The 23,650-nt window shown below is 41.0% G+C and overlaps 1 protein-coding gene across 1 annotated transcript; it reads right to left on the bottom strand.

The window, feature by feature from the left end:
• Nucleotides 1-217: 217 nt before the first annotated feature.
• Nucleotides 218-22,361, bottom strand: LOC149007294 (uncharacterized). The gene is made up of 6 exons (XM_089166706.1): nt 21,919-22,361; nt 3,342-3,469; nt 3,117-3,220; nt 2,921-3,008; nt 2,272-2,333; nt 218-983 (listed from the first exon to the last, which is right to left on the bottom strand). The coding sequence occupies exons 1-6, from the start codon at nt 22,029-22,031 to the stop codon at nt 831-833; spliced, it is 648 nt and encodes a 215-aa protein (XP_089022832.1). The 5' UTR covers nt 22,032-22,361; the 3' UTR covers nt 218-830.
• Between the last annotated feature and the right edge of the window lie 1,289 nt (nt 22,362-23,650).

Raw genomic sequence — 23,650 nt, 5'->3', positions numbered from 1 at the left:
GAAAACAGAAATAACTGTGTGCCCATTGAAGTGCATGTTTTTTTTTCTGAAAATGAGTTGTCTATAGGGGCCCGTAGAATCATATTCTACGGGATGAAGGATGTCTGACTTCGAACCACAGCTAAAACCTTCAGAGGATAATGAGCTCCACAAGATGCATGTTGCACCAAGCTGTCGTTCGCATATGGATATTTTGGTTGCCTATACATGAATTGAATCCGGACCAATTTTAGATGATAAAAACAATAGTGGTGGTACCTCAAATTTATTGCTTACCATAGAACAACTGAATCCTCGAAGTCTCCCTTTGAAAGAAGCTAGCACAAATACAAAATCTTCACTGAGAAGTTCTACTCTTTAAATTTCAGACAACAAAGCAAGTAATGTAAAATTCAAGGTCTACTTGAATGCCTGTCCACCTTGCGGAGCAGAGAGCCAAAATGTTCAACTAGCCTTCTATTATACTCAAGTAACATCGCAACATTTCAATCAGCATACTGAAAACTAGGGTAGGAACAACTGGACAGGTAGCCCAGGAAGTGACATTTAACGGTATCTTGCACAGAGAAGGCTGAATCAGGACTTTCGCTTACAATAATTTACAAGTCATGCTCACACCCCTTTATCTAGTTATAAAAGAAACAAATCAACTGGACAATATGTAACATTCATCTTCTGCTAGACATACATTTCCACCGGCAGACTTAGAGGGTGGTCGGCACAGGCGGGTCACGCATGAGTGGAACAGCTGTGCCAGGAACTTACAGAATTCTATTTTCAGGAGGATCCTTTTATGGAGGAAATGAACCATCAAGTTTTTTGTACTGGAATTACATGAAGTCCTCTTCCAGTTCTTGCAGTGATTTGGTTGTTGATGCGATCTGTTTGTTAGAGGTCATCTTCTCTTGGACCATCAGGCCCTTGTAACTCCTTACCTCTGCAAGTCTCTCTTTTTCAAACCTTTCCATCTCCTCTCGTCGTTTCTGTGAATCATCAATAAGTTTGTAAGAAAACATTCAAGAGATTATATAATATTATGGGTTAAGGCTGGGAGCAATGGTGCTATCCTCAGACCCCAAACTGAGTCTCTCTGATCAAAATGATCCCCTTGCCCTTCCCATCCTCTCCATTGGGTATAGCTGTCAGCTGCAGGAAATATGGCAGTGTGCCCAACCCCCTCTCCTTAGTTATATACAGCAACCACAGGGAGAAGAATTTTGGCAAAAAGGTAGAAAAGGGCATGACATTCAATGGCATATGGCCTAGTAAGAACTCAAGACTACCCACAACATAGCCCTCCCCTCACCATAAAATAAAGAGAAAGAGATTTTTTTTTCAATGTTAAAATGTTCTACAGGTATAGGCTGTCCAGCATCATTAAGTCAGAAACTAGTAAAATAATTTCAAATAACTCAGGAAAATAACATGAATGCTGGGTGCTGACCTCCTGGGTGGAGAGTTCTGAGTTCCTATATGGAGACAGAGGTCATAGTAAAGATGAACAACAGAATTATAAGTCAAAAATTGTGTCCATAGCCTTCTGAACATTTATTTGTTATGAAAAGATTATCAAGGGCTTAGGATTTCAAACAATTGAAAACAAAACTGACTAATGTTTTCTCCTAATTTCTTCAGGTTCAGAACATTTGCTATAACTCCTCTTGAGGAATTAGAATGAGATTTTGTAGTTCTGTGATACCAACTAGAATCACATTTTTTGCAAAAAAATTATAATTTCAAATATTTCCTAGATAAATGTCTCATCTATAGAAGCATTTCTTCAATTTTTGGAGGGATCATAATTGGTGAATATAAATTTTCTGTTAGAATTAATTTGAAGTGTCATAGAAGTCTTCCCCAAGGCGTGATGTTGAAAATCAAACCTTCACCAAATACATTCCCAAATTCTGGTTGTTATGGCCACAGAAGATAGTACATGAAAAACTTGAGTTATATAAAAAGCACTGAAACTCAATAGATTGCCTCTTCCCAGTCAAAGTACAAACTCTAGCCTTGGGTATGAATTTGGAAAATATAATGTAACAATGACATTTACATTATCAATATACACTAACAGTGCATTCCAGTCAAGATTCCACAGCAAAGATTAAGTTCAGGATATAAAAAGTCAATGTCATATGTTACCGTGTGTAAGCCATATTTTATATAGCTCTCTTATGTTAAGCTTGCCAAATTTCATTAAAGGAACAACACTTGGTTTCTACAAAGAAAAGGATCAATGCATCAGATAAAGAGTACAGATGAACTTACTTTGTCTCTCAGTTGGACTTTTCTCTGTGCCTTCTCTGCAGCATTAACTGCTTCTCTTTCAGCTGAATAAATTGAACTCATAGTTAACCCATTATTAATTAATCGAAGAAAAAGAAAATTGGAGGAAGCCTAAGAATGACATTTTACTTAAAAGAAGAAATTTCTCAATTCAATGAAAGACTAATACAAGAAAGGACAAAAGCTGCTCCAGATTTTGTTCATGTAGAAACCTGATGCACAGTGATAAAAAAACATCAAGGTTCAGCTGGTTGAAGTGAAGTGAGCAAATGGAGAAGAACATAACTAGGATTAAACCTTCCCCAGTCATTACAAACAATGATTATGTAACTAACACATACACTTCCTACATCTAGTGAGTAAACTCTTATTTTTAACCAAAATTTTTGGATCTGAACATGAAAATAAAGAATTCCCTTGAGAAGTTTAATTACCATTCCTAGAAAGATCTTTGCTTACAAAATCATCATTACAGAAGTTCTCTTCACTTTAATACACCTCTTTTCCCTTTACTTGCAAACAGATGGAGACTGATAGTAACTTTATCAACAGGCTGAGGTAGCAATATTTATTAATAAAAGTATCTGAAACAATTGAGTAAACAACTCCTTTTCACCTAAGTCGATTTTACCTTTTAAGTCTGGCTTCCTTTCAACTTTTGTCTTGTTCAGTCTATTAACTATCTCATTTATGCGCTTTTCAACTCTCACAATTCGAACCTACACCAAATTACAGTAGTCAAAATCAACAAACATCTACTTTCCTAACATGTTCCATTTAAGTCATAAAGCATCTCACAAACCCAGAAGTTAAGGGCCTCTACTCACCATCTTAGGGTTGTGAAAACCAACTTGCCCAACATCCATTGATGGCGTCTTCTTCAAATTATACCAAGGAGTGTAAACAACATCAACATTATTCATCTTGTTGCCTGTCAAGTAGTCGTAAGTGTCAAATGAAGCAGTTGGTCATGCAAAAATACAAGAAAAATTCCATGAAACTATAAATACCTAAATATGAAATTAAAACCATATCCAAAACACACGATTTACCTTGGATAGAATTTGATTTAACAAGCTGAGCACAATCTTGCAATAAACCCTCACTTATATCTTCAATCGTCTGTCCCTTGTTCAGTCTCAGATAAACATGGGCTGAAGACATTTTGTCAACATGGAACCTGCCAACAGCCACAATGCAAGTTAAAATCTAAAAATCACATGTAAACTATTCATATAAAGACAAATAAGGTACCTGTTTTCTCAAAATAGAAGTCCATATGATGTAGGAAAGACAGAACATGATGAAAATGAGGTCAAAACACTGCTCATTTGCCCTGTGTCACAGTTTGTTATTTTGCCTTGGTGTGAATGTGAAGATTGCTACTGGAAGATCTTGTAGGACCCAAGACCAGATCATGTGAAGACTTTTTCTATGGGTCAATTTTTTCCAAGCATGCGATTTAGAAGTTTAGCATTATGTATTTTGTGATTGTTTATTGGGCAACCTTAGCACTTTGGTTTCTAATCCTCATTTAGAAAGTAGGTCTATCTTTTATTCTGAAGTTCCTATTACTCCCCATTCTCTTCTTCCCCCATCTTTTCCATACCCTGCTCCATATTCCTTGCTGCTTCTATTGTTTGTGACTGCAACAATTCATAAAGAATTCATCCTCAGTTGATTCCAAAGTCTGCAGCTGTTGGTCCTCTGGCTTGAACCCAAACTCCACAATCATTCACCAGAACCTGTTAAGATTTTGTGAGCCAAATCACAACAGAAACCCTTCCATTTCAATCCCTATTGCAAAGTTCCATTTGTTGGATTGCTCCCTAGCCAGAAACTTATTTTTTTAACTCCATTCTAATTTCCTTACTTCTGTCGATACGAACTTGCCTTTAATGGACTTATCTTAGTAGAAAAGTCCAAACCCTAATTATACTCTCTCGCGAGACACTGGCATACAACAAAAAGATGATGAGTATGCCACTGACAGGGACTTCAATGTCCTATATGCTGATCTAAAAGTAGGGCTGGAAACACCTTAAAAATTTCCATGTTGGATACCAGGCTTTACATTCCTGATTCCTATTTGAGACAGCACATCATTAAGGAAATACATGGAGAACTCATAGGCCATTTTGGGAAAGATGAGTATGCCACTGACAGGGACTTCAATGTCCTATATGCTGATCTGAAAGTAGGGCTGGCAACACTTTAAAAATTTCCACGTTGGATACCAGGCTTAACATTCCTGATTCCTATTTGAGACAGCACATCATTACGGAAATACATGGAGAACTCATAGGCCATTTTGGGAAAGATAAGACAACTGCTCAGGTCTCTGACAGGTATTACTGGCCCAACTATCTAGTGGAACATGTGATCAGGAGGTGCAGAGTCTATCAGCTAAATGAGGCAAACAAAATATAAGACTCTACTCCCATTGCCTGTATCACACCAGCCATCTAAGCATGGATTTCATTTTGGGCCTTCCTTCTACACAAGAAAGGTATACTTCCATTCTTGTGATGCTAGATAAATTAAATAAAATGGCCCATTTCATTTCATGTAGAAAGGCATATAATGCTACCCAAATTGCAAAGATGGTCTTCGAAGAGATTGTCAAGATCCATGGCCTACCTAGCACTATTGTCTCAGATAGGGATGCCAAGTGCATAAGCTACTCCTAGTAAGACCCTATGGTTGAGAGCCACTACAAAGTTATTGTTTTGCTATTGCATTCCATCCCCCAAATAGATGGGAGGATGATAGGTGAACATGACCCTATGTAAGTTAGGTGTTTGGTCAGAGACTATGAGAAGACCTAGCCCTCTATACTTGACATAACAGAGTTTACTTATAATATCTCTGTGAATAAGAATCTTGGCTGTCCTCTAGTTGAAGCCCTCCTAGATGTCCACCCCAGCCGACCATTAATCATGTTCCTCTTCCAAAGCATGCTAGAGTCAATAAAGAGGCAGGTGAGTTCATAAGGCATATCACTAAGGTGCAAGCTGATGTTCAAAGAAAAATTACCTTCATTAATGAAGCCAATAAGGCTAATGCAGATGAAGAAAGAAGATATGTTGAGTTCAAGTTTGTAGACATGGTGATGGTGAGAGTTAATCCAAAAAGACACCAGCCAAGCATACAGAACAAGCTCCACCAAAAGAAGATGGGCCCTTACATGATTCTCAAGTGTATGTGGTAGAGCTACCTTCTGACAAGGGAAACAGTAACACCTTCAATGTGGCTGATCTTTGTCTTGTATACGACATTGTTCGAATGAGGGGACTGAACACTGCTGAAACTGCCCCAGCTGAAGCCACCCAATGAGGACATCATCAAGAAAGTCCTAGATGATATGCACGAGACCACCCAGAGAAGCCTTGGTTACATGTATCCAAGTCAAATGGAAGCATCACCCCAAGATTTGGCACTTGGAACCATGCAGATGACTTCAAAAAACTTGACCCAAATTTATTCGAAAGATGTATGGCATTCAGACATTCATCAGAGATGCATTTTCAAGAGGTGGAGAGTAGATGTAGATCCCAAGATCCCATTCAAATGAAACCCCAAAGCCCAAGGAAGTTCCTAGGCTTGTTACCCAAATCAAACTAGGGTTTATCTGGTTTAGTTAGTTCAACTTAAGTAGTTTGTTCTAAAACCCTTTGATCCAATTTAGGTTAGGGACTAAGGTGTCTTTCCCTTTTATTTCAGTTTTAAGGTCTCATAATAGCAGGCCCATAATTGGGCTGAAAGCGTAGGTAAGAAGTTAGAGATATGATGGGAGTAATAGGTGATATGGTGGGACCAGCTTACTGGTCAAACTAGGGTTTACAGTCGGGCTACACCAATCAACCATGGTCAAAGCAAACAATGCTCCGTGCACAAGAAGCAACGTATGCAGGTAGAAATAAAACCAATCTTCCCTGGCATTCCGGATAGGGTTCTTGGTTGAACAGGAAAGTTATACTTGGTTATGGGGACCAATAAGGATTCTACCACTGTTGATTGTCGGAACGCCCTAAATTTGACGATCAGGAGCTAGTGAGGAAGGTTAATCGTACAGCCAAAGTAATGCTCGAGCACCTATATAAACTTAATGCATTGCCATTATCAAGTACGCACACTCTTAGTCTACCTTCTACTATTCAAAGCACTGCAACTTGTGTTCTTCTCCTAAAGTTGTGAGCATTCACTGACTTGATCATCAGAAGCGTTTCTTGCTACCCCAGCCAAGCACATTGTTGTGTAGATTAGTTTGGCTTGGGCTGGCGATCAAGTTTCTGGAGCAACAGTTTTTTACACCGTCTGTGGGAACGTGATCAAGAAGCCATGGTAACATTAAAATCTGGATTCGAAGCTAGAAGCCAACAGAATGATCTTGAGAACCAGGAAATCCGGCAAGAAAATTTGCAGGTGGTATAGGAGCGGTCCAATACCCCTCTCAACCAGCCACCAGCCCATCCAACCTGTATGTGACGATGGACAAGTTTGATGGTTTGCAAAGGCAGATCTTGGGACTTAAAGAGTTGGTAAGAGCCAGCATTCACCAACAAGGGATCCCTCGAGATCTAAACCCTTTCATGACCGAGCAGCAAAGGAATCTACCCCAGCTACCCCTTGAAAGGCAAGAAGACAAAGAGTCATAAAATGATGAAGGTCAACCACCACCCACCGACCAATCCATGCAACCTTCCCAAAGAAGGATAAGGTTGGTGATCCAGTCCGAGTAGCACATGAGGGAGTGTCCATACATGATTTGGACCCTCCCTTAATGAAGTAAGGGACGACCTCCAAGGATGTGAAAGATTTCTTGTTGGAGGTGGCCGACCACCGCTGGAGCACTAGGAGGGCATGGTCACTCATTAAGTGTCGAGAAAAGATAGCACACGTTGACTGACGGTTCAAAGAGCTAAATGACAAGTTAAAGAAGTTGAAGGACACCGAGAAAGAGGACATGTATTATGTACTCAAATCTCTTTCCATTCATCTGATTGATTTTAGAGGCTGACATGCCTACCAGCTTCAAGTGTCTGACCTTCACAATGTTCGATAACACTCAGTATCTAAGACAGCATATCATACACTACAAGTCAATGATGTCCTCTTATAAGAACAATGAGGTAGCTTTGCCAAACTTTTTTAGCCTCCCTAACTGGCCCCGCATCTTAATGGTTCTTAGGGTCGAAGGACAGGTGGATCTCAAATTTCGACTAGCTTGGTCGAGTCTTTATATCGCACTTCCAAAGTGGAATAAATACCACAAAAACAGAATATATTCGTTTTTTGATGAAGTAAGGCCACTAAGAGTCGATCAAAGACTTCGTTTCCAAGTTCAATAAACTAACCATCTAGATTGAAAACCTAGACAAAAAGATAGCATTCCACACTTTGTACCAAGGCATCACTCATCCTCATCTGTTGGAGAATCCCATGCATGCTATGCATGAGACATAAACAAGCAATAATATCAGAAGCAATTGAGTGTAGGCGAGAGAAGGAGGAAGCCGTCAAAGAGAATAAGGCCAATAAAGACAAGCCTCAACAAAACAGGAGCTCAACTGTGACAATCAATTGGGGTGGTTGACCAAAGCCTAAGAAGCAATCTTCGGAGAAGACGTACACTCCCCACAACACAAGCCGATTAGAGATTCTGATGCAAATCAAATGTTAGGGCCTTCTAAAGTGGCTGAGCAAAGCTCCATCTAGACCCGAAGATCGGGATAAAAGCAAGTACTGTGATTTTTATAAAAACCAAGGCCATTGGACCAATAATTGCAAGCAACTCAAAGCAGAGATCGAGAAGCTTATATCCCAGGGGCACCTAAAGAAATAAGTCTGAAGCAATAAATAAGAGGAAGCTTGGTCATCGCCTGAAGACCGGAAGCAAGCAAGGTTAACCAACAAAGAAAGGCGTTGGATCCTGAGCAAAGGTCGACCAGGGTCCAGAGGGCACAATAATTGGAGGCGCAGGCAAACCCCAAACTATACCATGCTCGATGGTCCAACCGAAGAATCTATCAGATAGTCAAAGAGAAAGGCCCGCTATATAGGTGATGCCAAGGTTGAGAGGATGGAATCTAAGGAGATTGGAACCCATTACCTTCTCTGGGAGACTTCCAAGATGTTAAGACTCCACATGATGATGCTTTGGTGATTAAAGTAATATTGGTTGGTTGCATAGTCCATCGAGTTTTGGTCAACATTGGCTCATCAACAGATATTCTCTTGTTGGAAGCTTTTTGAAAGCTCAAATTGAATGAAAAAATGCTCATACCATATGGTGCCCAGTTGTATGGATTCACTGGATCCTTTACAACGGCTGAGAGAACTCTTAGGCTAGACCTGAGGATTAGCCAACATCCCCCGAATATGGTCATCCAATCAACTTTTATGGTGGTACATGACCTGTCAGCCTATAATGTTATCATTGGTCGACCAACCCTTAATGCCTTAAGCGTTGTGGCCCAAGCATATGAAGATGAAATTTCCAACAAAGAATAGAATTGGGGAATGCAATTTCGACCAAAAAGCTTCTCGGCAGTGTCATGTGAACTATATGAAGAACAAAGCCAAAACAAGTTCCACTATAACGGTGGAAGTTAAAGATGATCGAGACGAGGAAGCAATGCAAAGGGCAAAGCTAGTAGAGAAACTCAAGAGGATACAACTAAGTTTGAAGGATCCAAGTTGGGGCACGATGATTGGTGCTGATCAAGAAGCAGATTTCAAAAATAGATTGACAAAATTCCTTAGGGATAATTCTGATGTTTTTGCCCTGGTTGGCAGAAGACATGCCTAGCATCCACATGAGAGTGGTTGAGCATTTACTATGGATCAACCCACAAGCGATTCCAATAGTCCAAAAAAGAAGAAACTTCACGAGAGAAGCATGGGGTGATTTGAATAGAAGTTCAAAAGCTAAGAAAATCAAGATTTATTAAACCCATAGAGTGCTCAACTTGGCTTGCCAATGTGGTGATGGTAAAAAAGGCCAATGGCAAATGGAGGATGTGCACTGACTATGCCGACCTGAACAAGATTTACTCCAAAGATTGCTACCTACTACTAAGGATCGACCTCCTAATGGATGCCACTTCAAGCCATGAGATGCTCAACTTTATATATGTTTATTCTTGATACAACCTGATTCTGATGCACTAAGATGATGAGAAGTACATTGCCTTCATGACTGATTGAGACAGCTACTACTATAAGGTGATGCCCTTTGGATTGAAAAACACAAGAGCAACATACAAGAGAGTGGTGAATAAAAATTTTGCCGACCAAATGGGGAGGAATATGGAGGCCTATATGGATGACATGTTAGTAAAGATCGTCGCTAAGAAAAACCACACAATAGACCATAGCGGACTTCATCGTGGAGACTCATTATCTCTAGGATGAGCAGGAAGAGATAGAGACCATTCCCAAGTAGATCCAAAGGTCAATTCCTGATAGATGGCTATAGCAACGTACAATGCAACGAGGCAGGTATGGTCCTTCAAAGTCCAGAAGGGTTCAGAATCAAGTATGCCCTTCGATTTAGACTCGAGCCTTTAATAATGACGCCATAAGGCATTGTTGGCCAAGCTCCGACTTGCTATAGTGCTTGGTGTTAAGAACCTAGATTTCAAAAGCGATTCACAAGTGGTCATGAACTAGGTGAACAAGGTCTATGAGGCGAAAGAAAAGAGGATGGACAAGTACCTTACACTGGTTGACCAACACAAGAACCATTTTATAGATTTATTGGTGAGGCAGGTTCCTAGGGCAGAGAACAACCAGGCAGATGCGTTGTCTCACTTGGCCACAGAAGAGTTAAACAGAACTAGTGGTTTACCTAGAGGAGTTGAAGAATCCTAGCATCTACGTGGTCAAGGAGATGTAGGTAGAGGTCGACCACGAATGGACGAAGCCGATCATTCACTACTTAGAACATGATCAACTCCCTGAGGACAAAATGGAACTTGACATGTTCAACAACATGCTGCTCAATATATGATCACAGTGGTTTACTTTTTAAGAAGTCAATCACACAACCACCACTCCGATGTCTGGGATCCCCCAAAGCTAAAAAAGTTCTCGGGGAGATACATGAAGGAACGTGTGGAGCACACATTGGGGCTAAAGCACTGGCAAACAAAGCCTTAAGGCAAAGTTATTTCTAGTTGACCATGCAAGAGGATGCCAAAGACTACGTCCAGCGGTGTGACAAGTGTCAAGTGCATGCTACAATACCTCACAATCCAGCAATGCCACTGACATCAGTTCTATGTTCCACACCCTTCGCAATGTGGGGAATAGATTTGGCAAGAAAATTGCTAAAGGCCTCAAGTGGGAGAGAATACCTGGTTGTCGCGATTGATTATTTTACAAAGTGGGTAGAGCCCTTAGCAACAATAACTACTGCCCAAATGGAATGCTTCATCACACAGAGCATAATATATAGATATGGAGTTCCAAGAATTATTATGACCAGAAACAATTTGAGAACCCAGGATTCGAAAGGTTCTGCAAGGACCAAGAAATAGAGCATCGCATGTCTTTAGTGGCCTACCTTTAAAGTAATGGGTAGGTCGAGGTAATAAATCGAACCATGCTCAATGGGTTAAAGAAGAGGCTCGACCAGGCAAACGGAGATGGGTCGACGAGCTCCCAAGTGTGGGTCATACCGGACAACGTTACGGACAACCACTAGAGAAAACCCCTTTCGACTTGCTTATGGAGCAAAAGCAAGAGTACCAATTGAGGTATAGGTCGGCTCACTTAGAGAAACAAAGTTTGATGCATGGAAGAAAATTCGATCGAAATGGTAAATTTCATCAAATCCAAAAATCAACTCAACGAATATAGTATAGCAAATATCCTTTTTGTTCGCGTTCGACCATCCATATCGGGCCCTTGCTTTAATCAATCTTTTTTTTTGATTTATTGAGCTATTTCCCTCTTTTGATTTTTGTGTTTCTTTGCTTTCTCGCTTCTACACCTATTTCTGTATTCTTTCCTTCCTTGTTTGCTCCTCCTTTGTGATTTTCTCTCTTGGGTGGTAACCAACTTCCTCATTTTTTTATTTTTGTTTCATTTGTGCCTTAATCTGTTGATTGCTTCCATTTATATATGTTTACTTTAGGTGATGATCTATGTTTGTAGTGTTTTATTTTTTGATTCTTCCTCTATTTTTTTATTTTTCTGTTATTAAATTATTTACTAATTATGTATATTGTTAATGTTTATGTATAGTATGTATGCTTCATATGTGTATGTTATTGAGCACCATTTCTGTGTGGTGTTGTTATTTTTTTTTGTTAATTTGTTTTTACTGTATTTAATATATATTTAAATAATTAAAAATATATATTTAAATATTAAAATAATTAATTTATGCTTTAAATTTAAAAATAGGAGAGTATTGTGCATGTATGCTTTTTGAGATGTTGTGGATATTTTTAAGATAGTTAGTGTGTATTTTATATATTTTAAAATTATTTATATATTAAAAAATACTTATATAGTTATACATATTTTTTTTTATATTTAAAATAAGAGGTTATTATTAGAGCATGTATATCATTTTTGAGATATTGTGGAGCTTTTAGATCTTAGTGTGTGTTTCTTGTATCGGGCACTCTATTTTAAGATGTGACATGCTTGGGATTTGGAGGCCGTGATAGAGGAGAGGGAGTGTAATTCTTGGAACATGGGAGGTGGGGCCACTAGATTGGGTGATCTAGTTGGTGGACGGGATGTGGGTGCCGGTGCTGGGGTCGAGGCAATGGCCTCGTATATTAGTGGTGAAAGAAAGAGGGAAGAGAACACAGGGATGAGTTCGGGATGCTGCTGATGACCTTCCGGATCCGGGGTTTGGTAGGGATGAGCCAGAGCGGTGACCCATCCGAGGCCGATCGGGGGAGGGCGTGATGATGAGTAGGAGCCGGAGGATTGATGACATCGGAGGCGACGAGGGGTCTGGGTTGTGGGTCCTCTGAGAGCCGGTGGGTTGGGAGGCATGGTGGCTCCCGTCCCTTGAGGAGGTCTCGGTGTGAGGCGGAGGCTCCTATCCCCGGGCCCTGGGGTCGAGCTTCCTCGCATCCTCTCCGGATCTTGAGATTCTTCTGTCCGGCTCTTTTGCGGCGAGCATCGGAGGTTAAGCACTTGTGGGAGTGTGAAGGAGGTGGGGATGGCTTTCTCCAAATGGGCGCATTACCATAGTGTTCAGCGCATCAGCCCGGGGCCCTCTAGAGATATGATTGAGCAGATAGGCGGGTGGGAGTGGTGTGGGGCCCCCTCCATATGAGATATATATGTGTATTTGCTGCATAAAGAGGACATAAATGAGTACATTAAGGGATTGCCCATGTGGAATCATTATGGAGTGACTCTGATGGCTATGGTTGGGCTGGTCCCACTGGCGTCCATCATCAATTTCATGTTGAATTGTGATGGGAGGACGGTGTTCCTCGGTCGAGATGCATCCGGTGAGGAAGGATGCAAAATACATTTACAAATTATTGGCAAGTGGTGAGGAGGTTGGAGTGGAAATGTAGTTCAAATTGTGATCGATAATGGCTCCAACTACAAGAAGTGGGTTAAAGATGCGGAGAACACCAGGATCTAAAGTCTAAACATATAGTATTAATTTTCATTTGTAAATACATATATTTACATTACACGTACATGTACACTTTATAACTTTGTATTAATGGCTTGATGCCTTGATGGATGGACAGATATGGCTCTTTTGGACTCCTTGTGTGCTCATGCATTGACTTAATGTTGAAGGAGATTGGAGGTCAAGCTTGTGAAGAATACGGTGGACCAAGCTCGACATGTTAGCACCTTCATATATAACCACACCTATGCATTAAGGATGATGAGGGACAAGTGTCGGGGTGAGTTAGTGAGGCCGGTATACCAGTTTGCTACTAATTGGATAGCATGCAGAGCTTTGAGAGTAGGAAGGCTGCCTTTGGGAGTATGTTTGCATCGGAGGGTGGTTTAACTAGGAGGGTTCTTCATCGGTGGGAGGGGAGATCTCGGTTGACTATCTTTGATGAGAGTTTCTGCACAATGTGAGGATAGTGGTGAAGATGCTTGAGCTTGTGGTGAATGTGTTGAGGATGGTAGATCAGCGGAACCTACTCTAGCACACATATTTGTTGCGTGTGATGGATGAAGCGGCGTTGCTCGGGTCCACCACGCGGCAACAAGAAGTCCTTCAATCATCAACGGTAGATGGGAGTCTATGTTGCGGCATCCACTTGCGTAAGGCTGGTGAGTTGTTGTTGTTAGTACTTAAGTCTAGTATTTAATTTAATTTTCATTATGTTATCACACTATTAAGCATTAACTATTCCCTTTTATGACATACTTTTTCTTACACGGCATACTATTTAAATCCCGTACCATTACAAGGACAATCTTGAGATGAGGCAAGATTTGATGGATCTGTCCAAGCTGTAGTGGAGAGTTCGAACCGGATCGCTAAACAAGCAGTCATCCTTATGGAGGTGAGATAGTGATTAGAATCATTTGATATTCACATTCGTAGTTTTATACTAAGTCATTAACCTAGTGTGTAGTACTAATTAGTTATTGTTTTTTCTCTTTATATATTGGATAAAGGCTTTTGGGATGCCCTGGGAGCTTCGGTCGTCTTTGTGGCCGTATCGGGCGGAAACCGCCCCTGCGGGTAGTTCATTCATTTATTTCATTATACATTTAATTATTATATTCTATCTTTAATTTAGTTATTTAAGTATTAAAATGACTTGGAGTCTATGTTTGTTGCGGTGAGTGGTGGTTGCAATTTGGACGTGATTCACACAACTTGAGTAGGATTGCAAGCAAGTGCTCTCCCAAACATGTTCTGCCACCGGTTGTGAGCGAATTGAGCACCTTCAGCCTCGTTCACTCGAAGGGGCAACCGATTGGGTGTGAAGCGTTTAGGGACCTTTTCTACCTACACTATAATATGAGGAGAGGGATCATATTGGACGGGATGGATAGAGAGCACCAATATCTAGTGGCCGACATATTTGAGATGGATGATGATGATAACCGTGTTTCTGGATCGGGGATCTGGAGACGGATTCTGGATGAGGATGGAGGTCTTCCATGGTCGGATTGCGGAGGAGTGGGGGCTATGTGGGGGACTTCTGGCCCGGGAGGGAGGCCACGTGCGAGCCCGCCCGTCCCTTCGTGCCACACCCTGGTGCATCCACCCGAGTGAGGATTTGATTTTCTGGTCCGACACTAGGATGAGGTGACTCGGGCCTCCGGATGACGACGATGGTGGTGATGTGATCGTGATGATGATGATGGAGGGGATGAGGAGGGTGTGGGACCTCGTGATCGGGATCCAGCTGATCCTAGGGAGAGACCACCACCACCACCACAAGCGTGAGAGTCGGGGGGGAGGACGACCACCGAGATTCACGGGAGAGAGTCGGTTCACCCACGCGACACGATTCGGACCATCCGGAGCTGCATCTCGAGGCAAAAATGTTTCCTCTACATATTCGAGGAAGGGGAAGGGGAGACGCCGGCCCTGTGGGATCCATGAGATCGATGAGCATTGATGATGCTGAGACTCCTCCACCTCCGGAGGATCCGGATGGCTGGGCTGCGAGGTCCTCATGTGATCTGCGTGGAGAGTATTGGTTCTACCGGTCGACTTATGGTTATGGTCCTTATGGACCATTGGTGTCCCTCCCGGCTATCGGTTCGGGTCGGCCGGTCGGCCCGCGGAGCCTTATGGTTATGGAGCGGCCTATGGAGCTTATGGTGTCCCTCCCACGTCGATTATCGGAGTCCCACTACGACCTTATCGGTATCTTTATCCTTCTCCCGAGAGCCGGGGGGGTGCTCTTTCTTTGTTGAGCGGATCTTCCACACTATTCCATGCCACAGACCCATCACCACCGTTCCTTGGAGATTCCAACTTCCCACCGTTAGGGAATCTTATGCATGTGGATGAGGCCACATCGGGGTGCGGTTCTTGACTATGTCCAAAACTATATGGGGCGGGGGCAAACATCATGGGAGTTATATTGTCATTTGTATGGGGTGCAGACGGAAGAGGGAGACCTTGAGGCTTGAATAAAATAGACTTGTAAGTTATAACATTCCAGCTTCTTCTCTGATTCATGTACTATATACTTGATTACTTGGAATGTTGGATGTTACATTTTCAGTAGTTTTTTAGTAAACTAGTAGTTTTATAGTGTTTATTATGCTTGAAATAGCTAGTATGCAAAAATCCAAATCAATTTGGTGCATTTGAGGCTCGAAATTGAGTTTTCAAGAATCGGGAAAAAGTATCCGTTTCGTGAATTTCGCCTTTTCGGTGGAAATGTTCATTTTCGGGGAATTTTTACCTTGGTTTGATGAACAAGCCAACATTGAGGGCCTAAAGGCTAGTATAGACCTTGTCAATGAAGTCATAGACAAGGCACGGTACCACCTAAAGGAGTACCAACGGTGCATTGCGACCTACTACAATGCTAAAGTAAGGATGAGGCAATATCCCCATGAGATTTGGTCTTGCGTTGAACAACAGCCTTGGATCCAACCAATCAAGGCAAGTTAGCACCAAACTGGGAAGGCCCTTACATAGTCTTCCAACAAGTTTGACTAGGCGCATATCACCTACACAACCCAAAGACCAAAAAAGAAATTCCTCGGTCCTAGAACTTGAGCAACCTCAGAAAGTACTACCAATAAAGTATACGACCTCAAATATTTTATTTATTTTCCTTTCTATTGCTCAAATCATTTTATATTATAGCATTATGAGGGTTAAGAAACCAACTTTGAAATTTCTTTTTACGATTTAAATACGATTTCAAGTCAGTTCCTACACATGTTTCTTTGGAAGTATATATCATTAAAGACTGTCTTCGACTATGAAGAATTTTCCAAAAACTTGCCTTGCAATTTCTGATCAAGCGACAACAAGTGCTCGACATCCATTCTTTAATTAAATATTAAGAGATGAGAAAGGCCCTCATCTTAGAAGTTAAATTCCAAGTCACCATGCTCGAGGGGGAAGTAGTGGCAGGTAGAATCACAACCACAATGACATGGCAACTTGGAAAAAGCTATCAATTCACATTTTGAACACAAGTTCTCTAACATGAACTCAACAAGTCCAAGCAACATCCGGATGCAAAAATTCTAGGAAAATAACCCTAAACATTTCCTTTGAACATTCAAGTTCAATATCGAGCAAGCAACAAGTCGATCAGTGACATAGTCCTCGGGAAAGGTCCCTAGGAGAAACAAGTGCAACGCCCGTCAAACATAGCAAGTCATGTAAACATGGTCAAGCACCACAAGTTGCAAACCAAGCAAGTCTATAAGGCATTCACAAAAGGATATATCTACAAAAGTGTTTTCAAGATCCAAAAGCATAACATCAAGATATGCTCGAAACCCGTTCGAACAAAATAAGATATATACACAAGCAAGTTAATTGTTCAGGGCCACATCGGCCAAATCAAAAAGAAAAACTGTTCAAGGCCATTTCAGCCGAAGTAACTTGGAAAAATACTGAGAAATTCTTTATGTCCAATCCTCCTAGTCTGTGTCACTTTCCTCCGCCGAGCTCCCTCCATCGACTTCCTAGTCACCCCCTCCTGCTCAGTGTGCTCCACGCCGGCATCTGTTCGTTCCTCTGGGGCGGCTCTCAATTGGAATCTAGAAAATGATGCATGTCTACCAAATTTCCCAGCTTGAAGACGTCCTTGTTTACTATCTAGGCTGGTTGAGCAATCCCCAGCTCATCATAGATGCTAGGATCAACAAACTTCTCGAAGCCTTTGATACTAAGATCCTAGTACTTTCTAAGCACGTCCATATAGGCATACTGCAGACCAAAGTTGAACCTGAGGGCCGCGACGACCTCTGCCATGAATTCACAACACTTTTGTAGTCCAAACCCAACGTTTGGTTATATCATGGTGAAGCTCATTCGACAAGTCGGCAAAGTTGGCAAGAGATGCTCGAGCAAGCCAAGCCAGCAACCCGTCATCCCCCTCCCTGGTGCAGTTCTCTCCTTGGATAATGCTTCAAGTTCTCCCTCCCATTCCTCCATGTCTTGTTCCTTTTTCTTCAATTGTTGCTTAAGAGATTGGAAAAGCTTGGAGGAAGCTTGGGCCAACCCCTCAAGCTCAGTGACCTTAGTGACCAGCTTTGCCTCTTTGATCATGAGGCTCTCATTGCAAGACCGAAGGCCGGACACTTCAATTTCTTTCTTCTTGATATTTTCTGAGAGCGTGTGCACAGCCAGATGGTCTCTCCGAGCAACCTCTAGTAGGGTCCAAGCGTCGGGTTAATTACAAAGCATCCTGTAAAAACAATAAAGGGGCATTAGTCGAAGATTTTCTACACTCAAATAAGAGACAAAGGAGGAATCAACCTACCTGGTTGAGACATCGTTTCGCCGTAAAGGGTTGAGGCCTTCCATGTATTTCTAGTCGGCTGGAAGAACATCGAGGAGCCACTCTTTGGCGATGGTCGTCCCGCTCTGATTATTGCAGAGTACACTAGACTCTGTCTTCAACGACCAAGAGAGGGAAAGTACTGATGGAAGTGAAGCAAAAACGTTGGCTAGGCCAAAGCTACTCAACGTAGATGGGACTAAGGGACTTTGAACTTGAGGGGGTGGACATTGGGGTTCAAACAAAACCTCCTCAACTAAGTCCTCCACTGAGGGATGCTCAATCTAGAGCCTCTTCTTTGGTCTAGAAAAGTGTTCGGAAGCTTCTCTACTCGAACTAGCTCTTTTCGAAACTTTTGGAGGATGGTTGGATGATGACCCAGCCTTGGTCTTTGAACACCTTGATCTTTCCGGCTTAGTTGGGTGCTTCACCTCGACATCTTTAATTTTTGCATTAGCCACTTTCATACAGGTTGCCAATTGAGAAACACTTCAACAAAAAAGTTAAAGGTTAGTGTCGACCAATAATAGTTATTCAACTAAAAAGAAGGGGAAAAGACGGGGCAACTCACCAAGAAGGAACCCCGAAAATCTAAGAATCTTTAGGTGCTCCAGGTAGTAGTTGTTCACTGCACGAAGGCTCTTATCCTCCATTAAAATCTTAAGGAGTTTTCCCTAGCCTAGTCTTCCGGAGGGCTGAGAATGGGGAGGTTGTTCGACCCATGAGATGGACCTCGAGTACAGACGATTGGAAAAGGAGGGGTGGTTGGTGGACCAACAAAGAAAATTTAGGACACCAACCCTTGGTGTTTAAAGGGAGGGTCCCATTCCCAACAAAGTTCCTGTCCCAACCAGATTAGACAGACAACCACTTGAACAAATAAAACCAACCATCCTACTCCATTTTCTTGGCCATGAAGAAGTGGAGGAGCAATTCTAGGGAGGGCTGAACATTGACTTATTCTTGTTGACAAAATCCCCAGAAGCATATCAAGTTATGCCATTTGTTCAGCACCAACATACCCAAACACATCTCAAAATGGCACACTATCTCTACAAACAGAGGATGTACGGGAAGGAAAAATCGACTCTTGAGTGCGTCCTCGTAAATCACAAAATCTTTAAGAGAGGGAGTATTTGCTCACTTACTCTTGCTCAGCACTCGGAGGGCGTACTCTTGTGGAATCTTATATTTGGCGCAACGGTCATTCTAGCCTCTTCTCGGTCATTTCAGAGACACGAAATTCCAGACAGTACTTATTTATATCAAATTTGATGGAAGGATCCTTGGAGCGTTGGCTTCACTCTTCGAGGGTCAGACTCTTGACCCACCTTCTTTGATCAGCCTTGAACTTAGCTCAAGCTCTAAAAACGGACTTTCCTCTGCCACTACAGTGTACGACACATGGTCGGGACTCTTGCTCGGAATCCTCACCCTTGTTGCCAAAGGACTCTCGAGCATATTCAAACAATGATTGTTGCTCCGATTGATCACCGGAGTGTTGTTCAGTCTAACCTAATCTCTCACAAGTAGATTCATTGGCCGTGGAGGTCTCCAAGTCAGAGGGTTCAATCTCAGCCATGGATCTTTGGGGTTTCTTAGCTACAGTCTTCTTCCCAACCATAAGGGCTCAAAAACTCAACAACAAGGGTTTATTGAGGAACTAAAGACCTTTAAAATAAAACTACCTAAAGTAGAAAAGATGGGCACCCACAATAACACACCAAAAAAAAAAAAAAAGGAAAATAATGATAGTAAGTATCATTTACTATCATTGGAGTAAGCATTTACTAAATATTGGAGATAAGGGAGGGTTAACTTTGTATTTACAAGATGGAACCATAGAGGAGTTGAGCTTTCTCCAACAAAGCTTGTAAAATGGAGGACACACCTAGTAATCCAAGTCTTCTGGCATGAAAAGGAAAGAAAGAGAGAAAATAAGGAAGCAAAAAAAAGTTCTGAAGTTTTAGGGGGTTTGAATCACGGGGAGACGATGGAGTTGCAAGGAAGCTCTGAGGTCCGTTCGAGTGAAGTAGACAAAGAAATGAAGAAAGCAGAGGTAATGAGGGACTTTTTATATCTCAGAAAGATTCCCATTTGATGACACAAGCAAGATGTCATTCAATGGCCCAGATTTCATGATGGTTGAGATTCCATTAGATGCTTGATGAAAGGTCTGGATGAAGCACATCTAGATGGTGGTGATCCAATGACTCTAAATTCAATCCATCATTACGTCACATCAAGAGACATGGACAAATGGCACCCGAGGAAAGGTTTTTGGAAAACGTGCAGCAAGTTTTCACACACGCAACAATCATTTCCTAATTAACGCACCATTTAACGCTACTCTAGGTGTTGAGCGAGGTAGGCCCAGTCCAAAACCTGCTCGACCAAACATTCAGTCAAAACTTAGTCCCAGCTCCAAGCACAAAGTTGATGTGACCAAGTGACTAGGGGGCTAGTGATATAGGTTACTGGTCAGACTAACGTTACGGTCAGGCTGGACTAATTGAGTGCGGTTGAACCAAATGATGCTCCATGCACAACAAGCAACATATGTGGGTAGAACTAAAACCAATCTTCCCTGGCATTCCAAATAGGGTTCCTAGTCGAACATGAAAAAGTCATGCTCGGTCACAAAGACCAATAAGGCTTTACCACTGTTGATCATCAGAACACCCTAATTGGACAATCAAGAGCCAGTGGGAAGGTCAATCGTACGGGCAAGGTAATGCTTTAGCACCTATATAAACCTAATATATTGCCATTATCAAGTATGCACACTTTAGTCTACCTTCTAGTATTCAGAATACTACAACTTGTGTTCTTCTCCTAAAGCTATGAGCATTCACTAACTTGATAATCGGAGACGTTCCTTGGCTACCGGCCAAACACATTGTTTTGCACGTTAGTTTGGCTTGCGCTAGTGATCAGGTTTTTGGAGCAATAGTATGATTTTTAGAGTTTGGTTAGGAGTATTCTTAAACTCCCACAAAAGCTTGGTTTTAAGTTTGTAATTTTGTTGGCTATTTAAATCCTATACTCAATGGGAAGGCTAATGATTTTCAGAATTTATTAGCATTTGTCTCTAAGTTAACTGTTCTAGCCTAGGGCTTGAATGAGATAGCCTTGATAAGGAACCTCCAAGGAAGACTCCATCATTGGTCCAAGTTTAGATCTCGATCCAGCATGGCTGATGATTCAGCCCACATATTGCCATCTCCTGCCCCTTCATTGTTTAGATCTCGATCCAGCATGGCTGATGATTCAGCCAACATATTGCCATCTCCTGCCCCTTCATCAAGGTGACTTGAGGCCAACATCCTCACGCCCCTTCTCATCCCCTTAAATTTTATTTTTTAAGCCATTAAGGCCTGCAACAAAACTGGTTGGCCCTATCCTTCTTCCTCAAATTGAAAACCCTAATTACTCCCCATCTTTCCATCCGCACCCCTTCTCCATCCATACATCAGATTAAAACCATTCAAAGACTACATTAGAGAAAAAACTCTGCTTCTTCACTTTCCTTTTGTTTTATTTTTTTCTTGTTGTCTCTTTTACTTGAAGCTATTCATACCTGTAGAAACATAACCTAGTTCCTGGAACCAAATCAGTTCTTATCACCACTAAATTACAAATAAGAACCTCACTGACCCAACCCCTTCTAATATAGGGTGTGGTGAGGCAAAGATGGATCCAATAAAATCCCCCATCATACATGAAGAATTTATTCCAAAAATATATATATATGAAGAACCAATTCTTGCTAATTCTATATCAATTTTGAAATACTGCACTAACGCGGTTAAGAATGACTTTTGTTCATATGAGTGGCTAGCATCTGTAGTTCTCTTAACCACCAAATATAAAGGAAATACAGAAATGGATACAAGGAATAATAAAAGTATAAATAAATAATAATAATAAATAAAAAAATAAAAAAACTTTTTAAGTTGGCAGATAGAGACCACAAGCAATAATATTATCCAATAGACAAATAAGAAATTATTTTCAATTCCATACTAGAAGTTAGGGGTTATGAACACTTACCAACCAATATGAATTCAAACTTAACAGGTAAAAGTTATAACTTAGAAGAAGAGGGAGCTAAGTCGGTGGAACAACGAAGTCCAACAATTGAAGGCAAGGATTAAAAGGAACAGAGAATTATCACCAGATATCTTCAGGGAATCCGTATTTGATAAGCTCTTCGTTCTGATGCTTGTCCAATCCCATAAAGATGGTATAATCACCGGTCTCTGGCCGAGCTTTGAAGTAGAAAACCATCGTCAATTCTACTCCCAAAATATATGGTTTTGAGATTGGAGAAACTCGAACCTGATAAAAGGGACGAAAGAGAAACTTTCTTCACAAAAGCTTGTAAGAAGAATGCAGCAGGAGAACAACAGAAGAATCGTGGTCTGGCATCATAGAAGGATTGGCTCTGCTATTTTAAAAACACTAGCTTCCTCCGTGCTGAGAGTTGAGAGCACCAAATTTCCAAGTTGAAAAGGTACAATCATGATCACCATAAAGGTTGTGGGGCAAATAATCAGGTAACTTTTCAAAAGTGGGAAACAAGATCCTCTGCTCGAGCGGCGCCAACTTGGAAGTAAAGTTCCCACTTCCCAGAACAACTGAAAAGATAAAATTTTTGGTCATCATGGACGATACCCATCATCATTACAATCAAGAACACAAGTTTGGTTGTCAGCTACCAACCTTGCTGATTTTTTTTTTTTCTTTTTCGAAAATGGGTAAAAATGGAGGATTCAAATCCTCCCTCACTTGTATGCAAGGTTTAAAGTACCGGTATCGAGTATCGTATCAGTTAGGTGATTTTAAGAGACATTTCGTCCTGGCTAATGTATTTTAGTGTAATTCAATGGAGAGACTTATCGAGATGCATCGTATCGGTTGGATCAAATATAGATACGTATCGGCTAGTATCCGTATGGTATCGTGGGAGACTTTAAACCTTGCTTTTGATTTTTGGTCAGGAAAAATAGGTCAGAAACTCGGTAATATTTAGCTGGTTCGACAAGTACCAAAAGTCCAAAATAAAAATTCCATTGAAATGAGATTTTCCTAAGTCTAGATAGAAAAGCATTTTATGGCAAAATCTTGAAAGTTCAACGAATACTTTTTTCAATTTTGCCCCAATGATTCAGTCTGAAAAGACCATGTGTCAAATGTAATTAAAGGAAGAAAATTTACATGGAATAATTTTTAGAAATAATTCAAATTAAAAATGCATTTTGTAACAAAATCTTTAAGATCAATGGACAATTTTACCAATTATATTCCAATGATTTAGGCCTAAAAAAACAAATCAAATTTGAGCCCAAAATGACTTTTTTGAGGGGTCAAAATACGGCCAAAACCTGTTCATCAGTTTTGCCAAAATTCATTGAAAGTTCACACCTTGGTTACAAGAGAGCTTTTTATATATAAGAGGAAGATATATTATCCATACTATATGAAGAATCGAATCCATGACGCATTCACTAAAAAGTGTTAATGATTACCAATTGAGCAACCTCTGACAGTGTTTAATTCAACAACTTTCCATAGTACTGTCTCACTCCTTTTTATTGTAATCAGAAAATCTTGACTTCCTTGTTTATTTCTTGTTATTATCTCTGAGAATTCAAGAATAAAAAGTGTTCAAAAGAGCCTCTTAGCCTGACATTAAGGCTCTTCTCCCCATTGCTAGCCAAAGAGATCTGATGTAGACTTCATTTTCTATTACTGGATTTACATTTAAAAAGAAAGAAGAAAGAAAAAAGTCCTTTCCAGCATGGTAACAGTGTTCCTTATGCTTGCCCTGTCATTCAATCGTATCATGTCTCTTCATTAGACATTCATCTTTGATTTTTGAACATGTACATATTAAGTCCACCTAA

This window comes from Hakea prostrata, chromosome 8 (assembly GCF_041222555.1).
Source record: "Hakea prostrata isolate BN-2017 chromosome 8, UWA_Hpros_2, whole genome shotgun sequence".
In the NCBI taxonomy this organism is placed as follows: Eukaryota; Viridiplantae; Streptophyta; class Magnoliopsida; order Proteales; family Proteaceae; genus Hakea; species Hakea prostrata.
Note: the sequence above shows the minus strand (reverse complement) of the source record. Positions and strands in the feature narration are given on the sequence as shown.

Excerpts from the sequence above, each read along its gene's own strand:
- LOC149007294 (XM_089166706.1), bottom strand. The coding sequence starts at position 22,031 with ATGGTTTTCTACTTCAAAGCTCGGCCAGAGACCGGTGATTATACCATC. Across the intron at positions 3,221-3,341 it reads TAAATCAAATTCTATCCAAG|GCAACAAGATGAATAATGTT; the intron begins GTAAATCGTGTG and ends ACTACTTGACAG. Across the intron at positions 3,009-3,116 it reads GTTTTCACAACCCTAAGATG|GTTCGAATTGTGAGAGTTGA; the intron begins GTGAGTAGAGGC and ends AATTTGGTGTAG.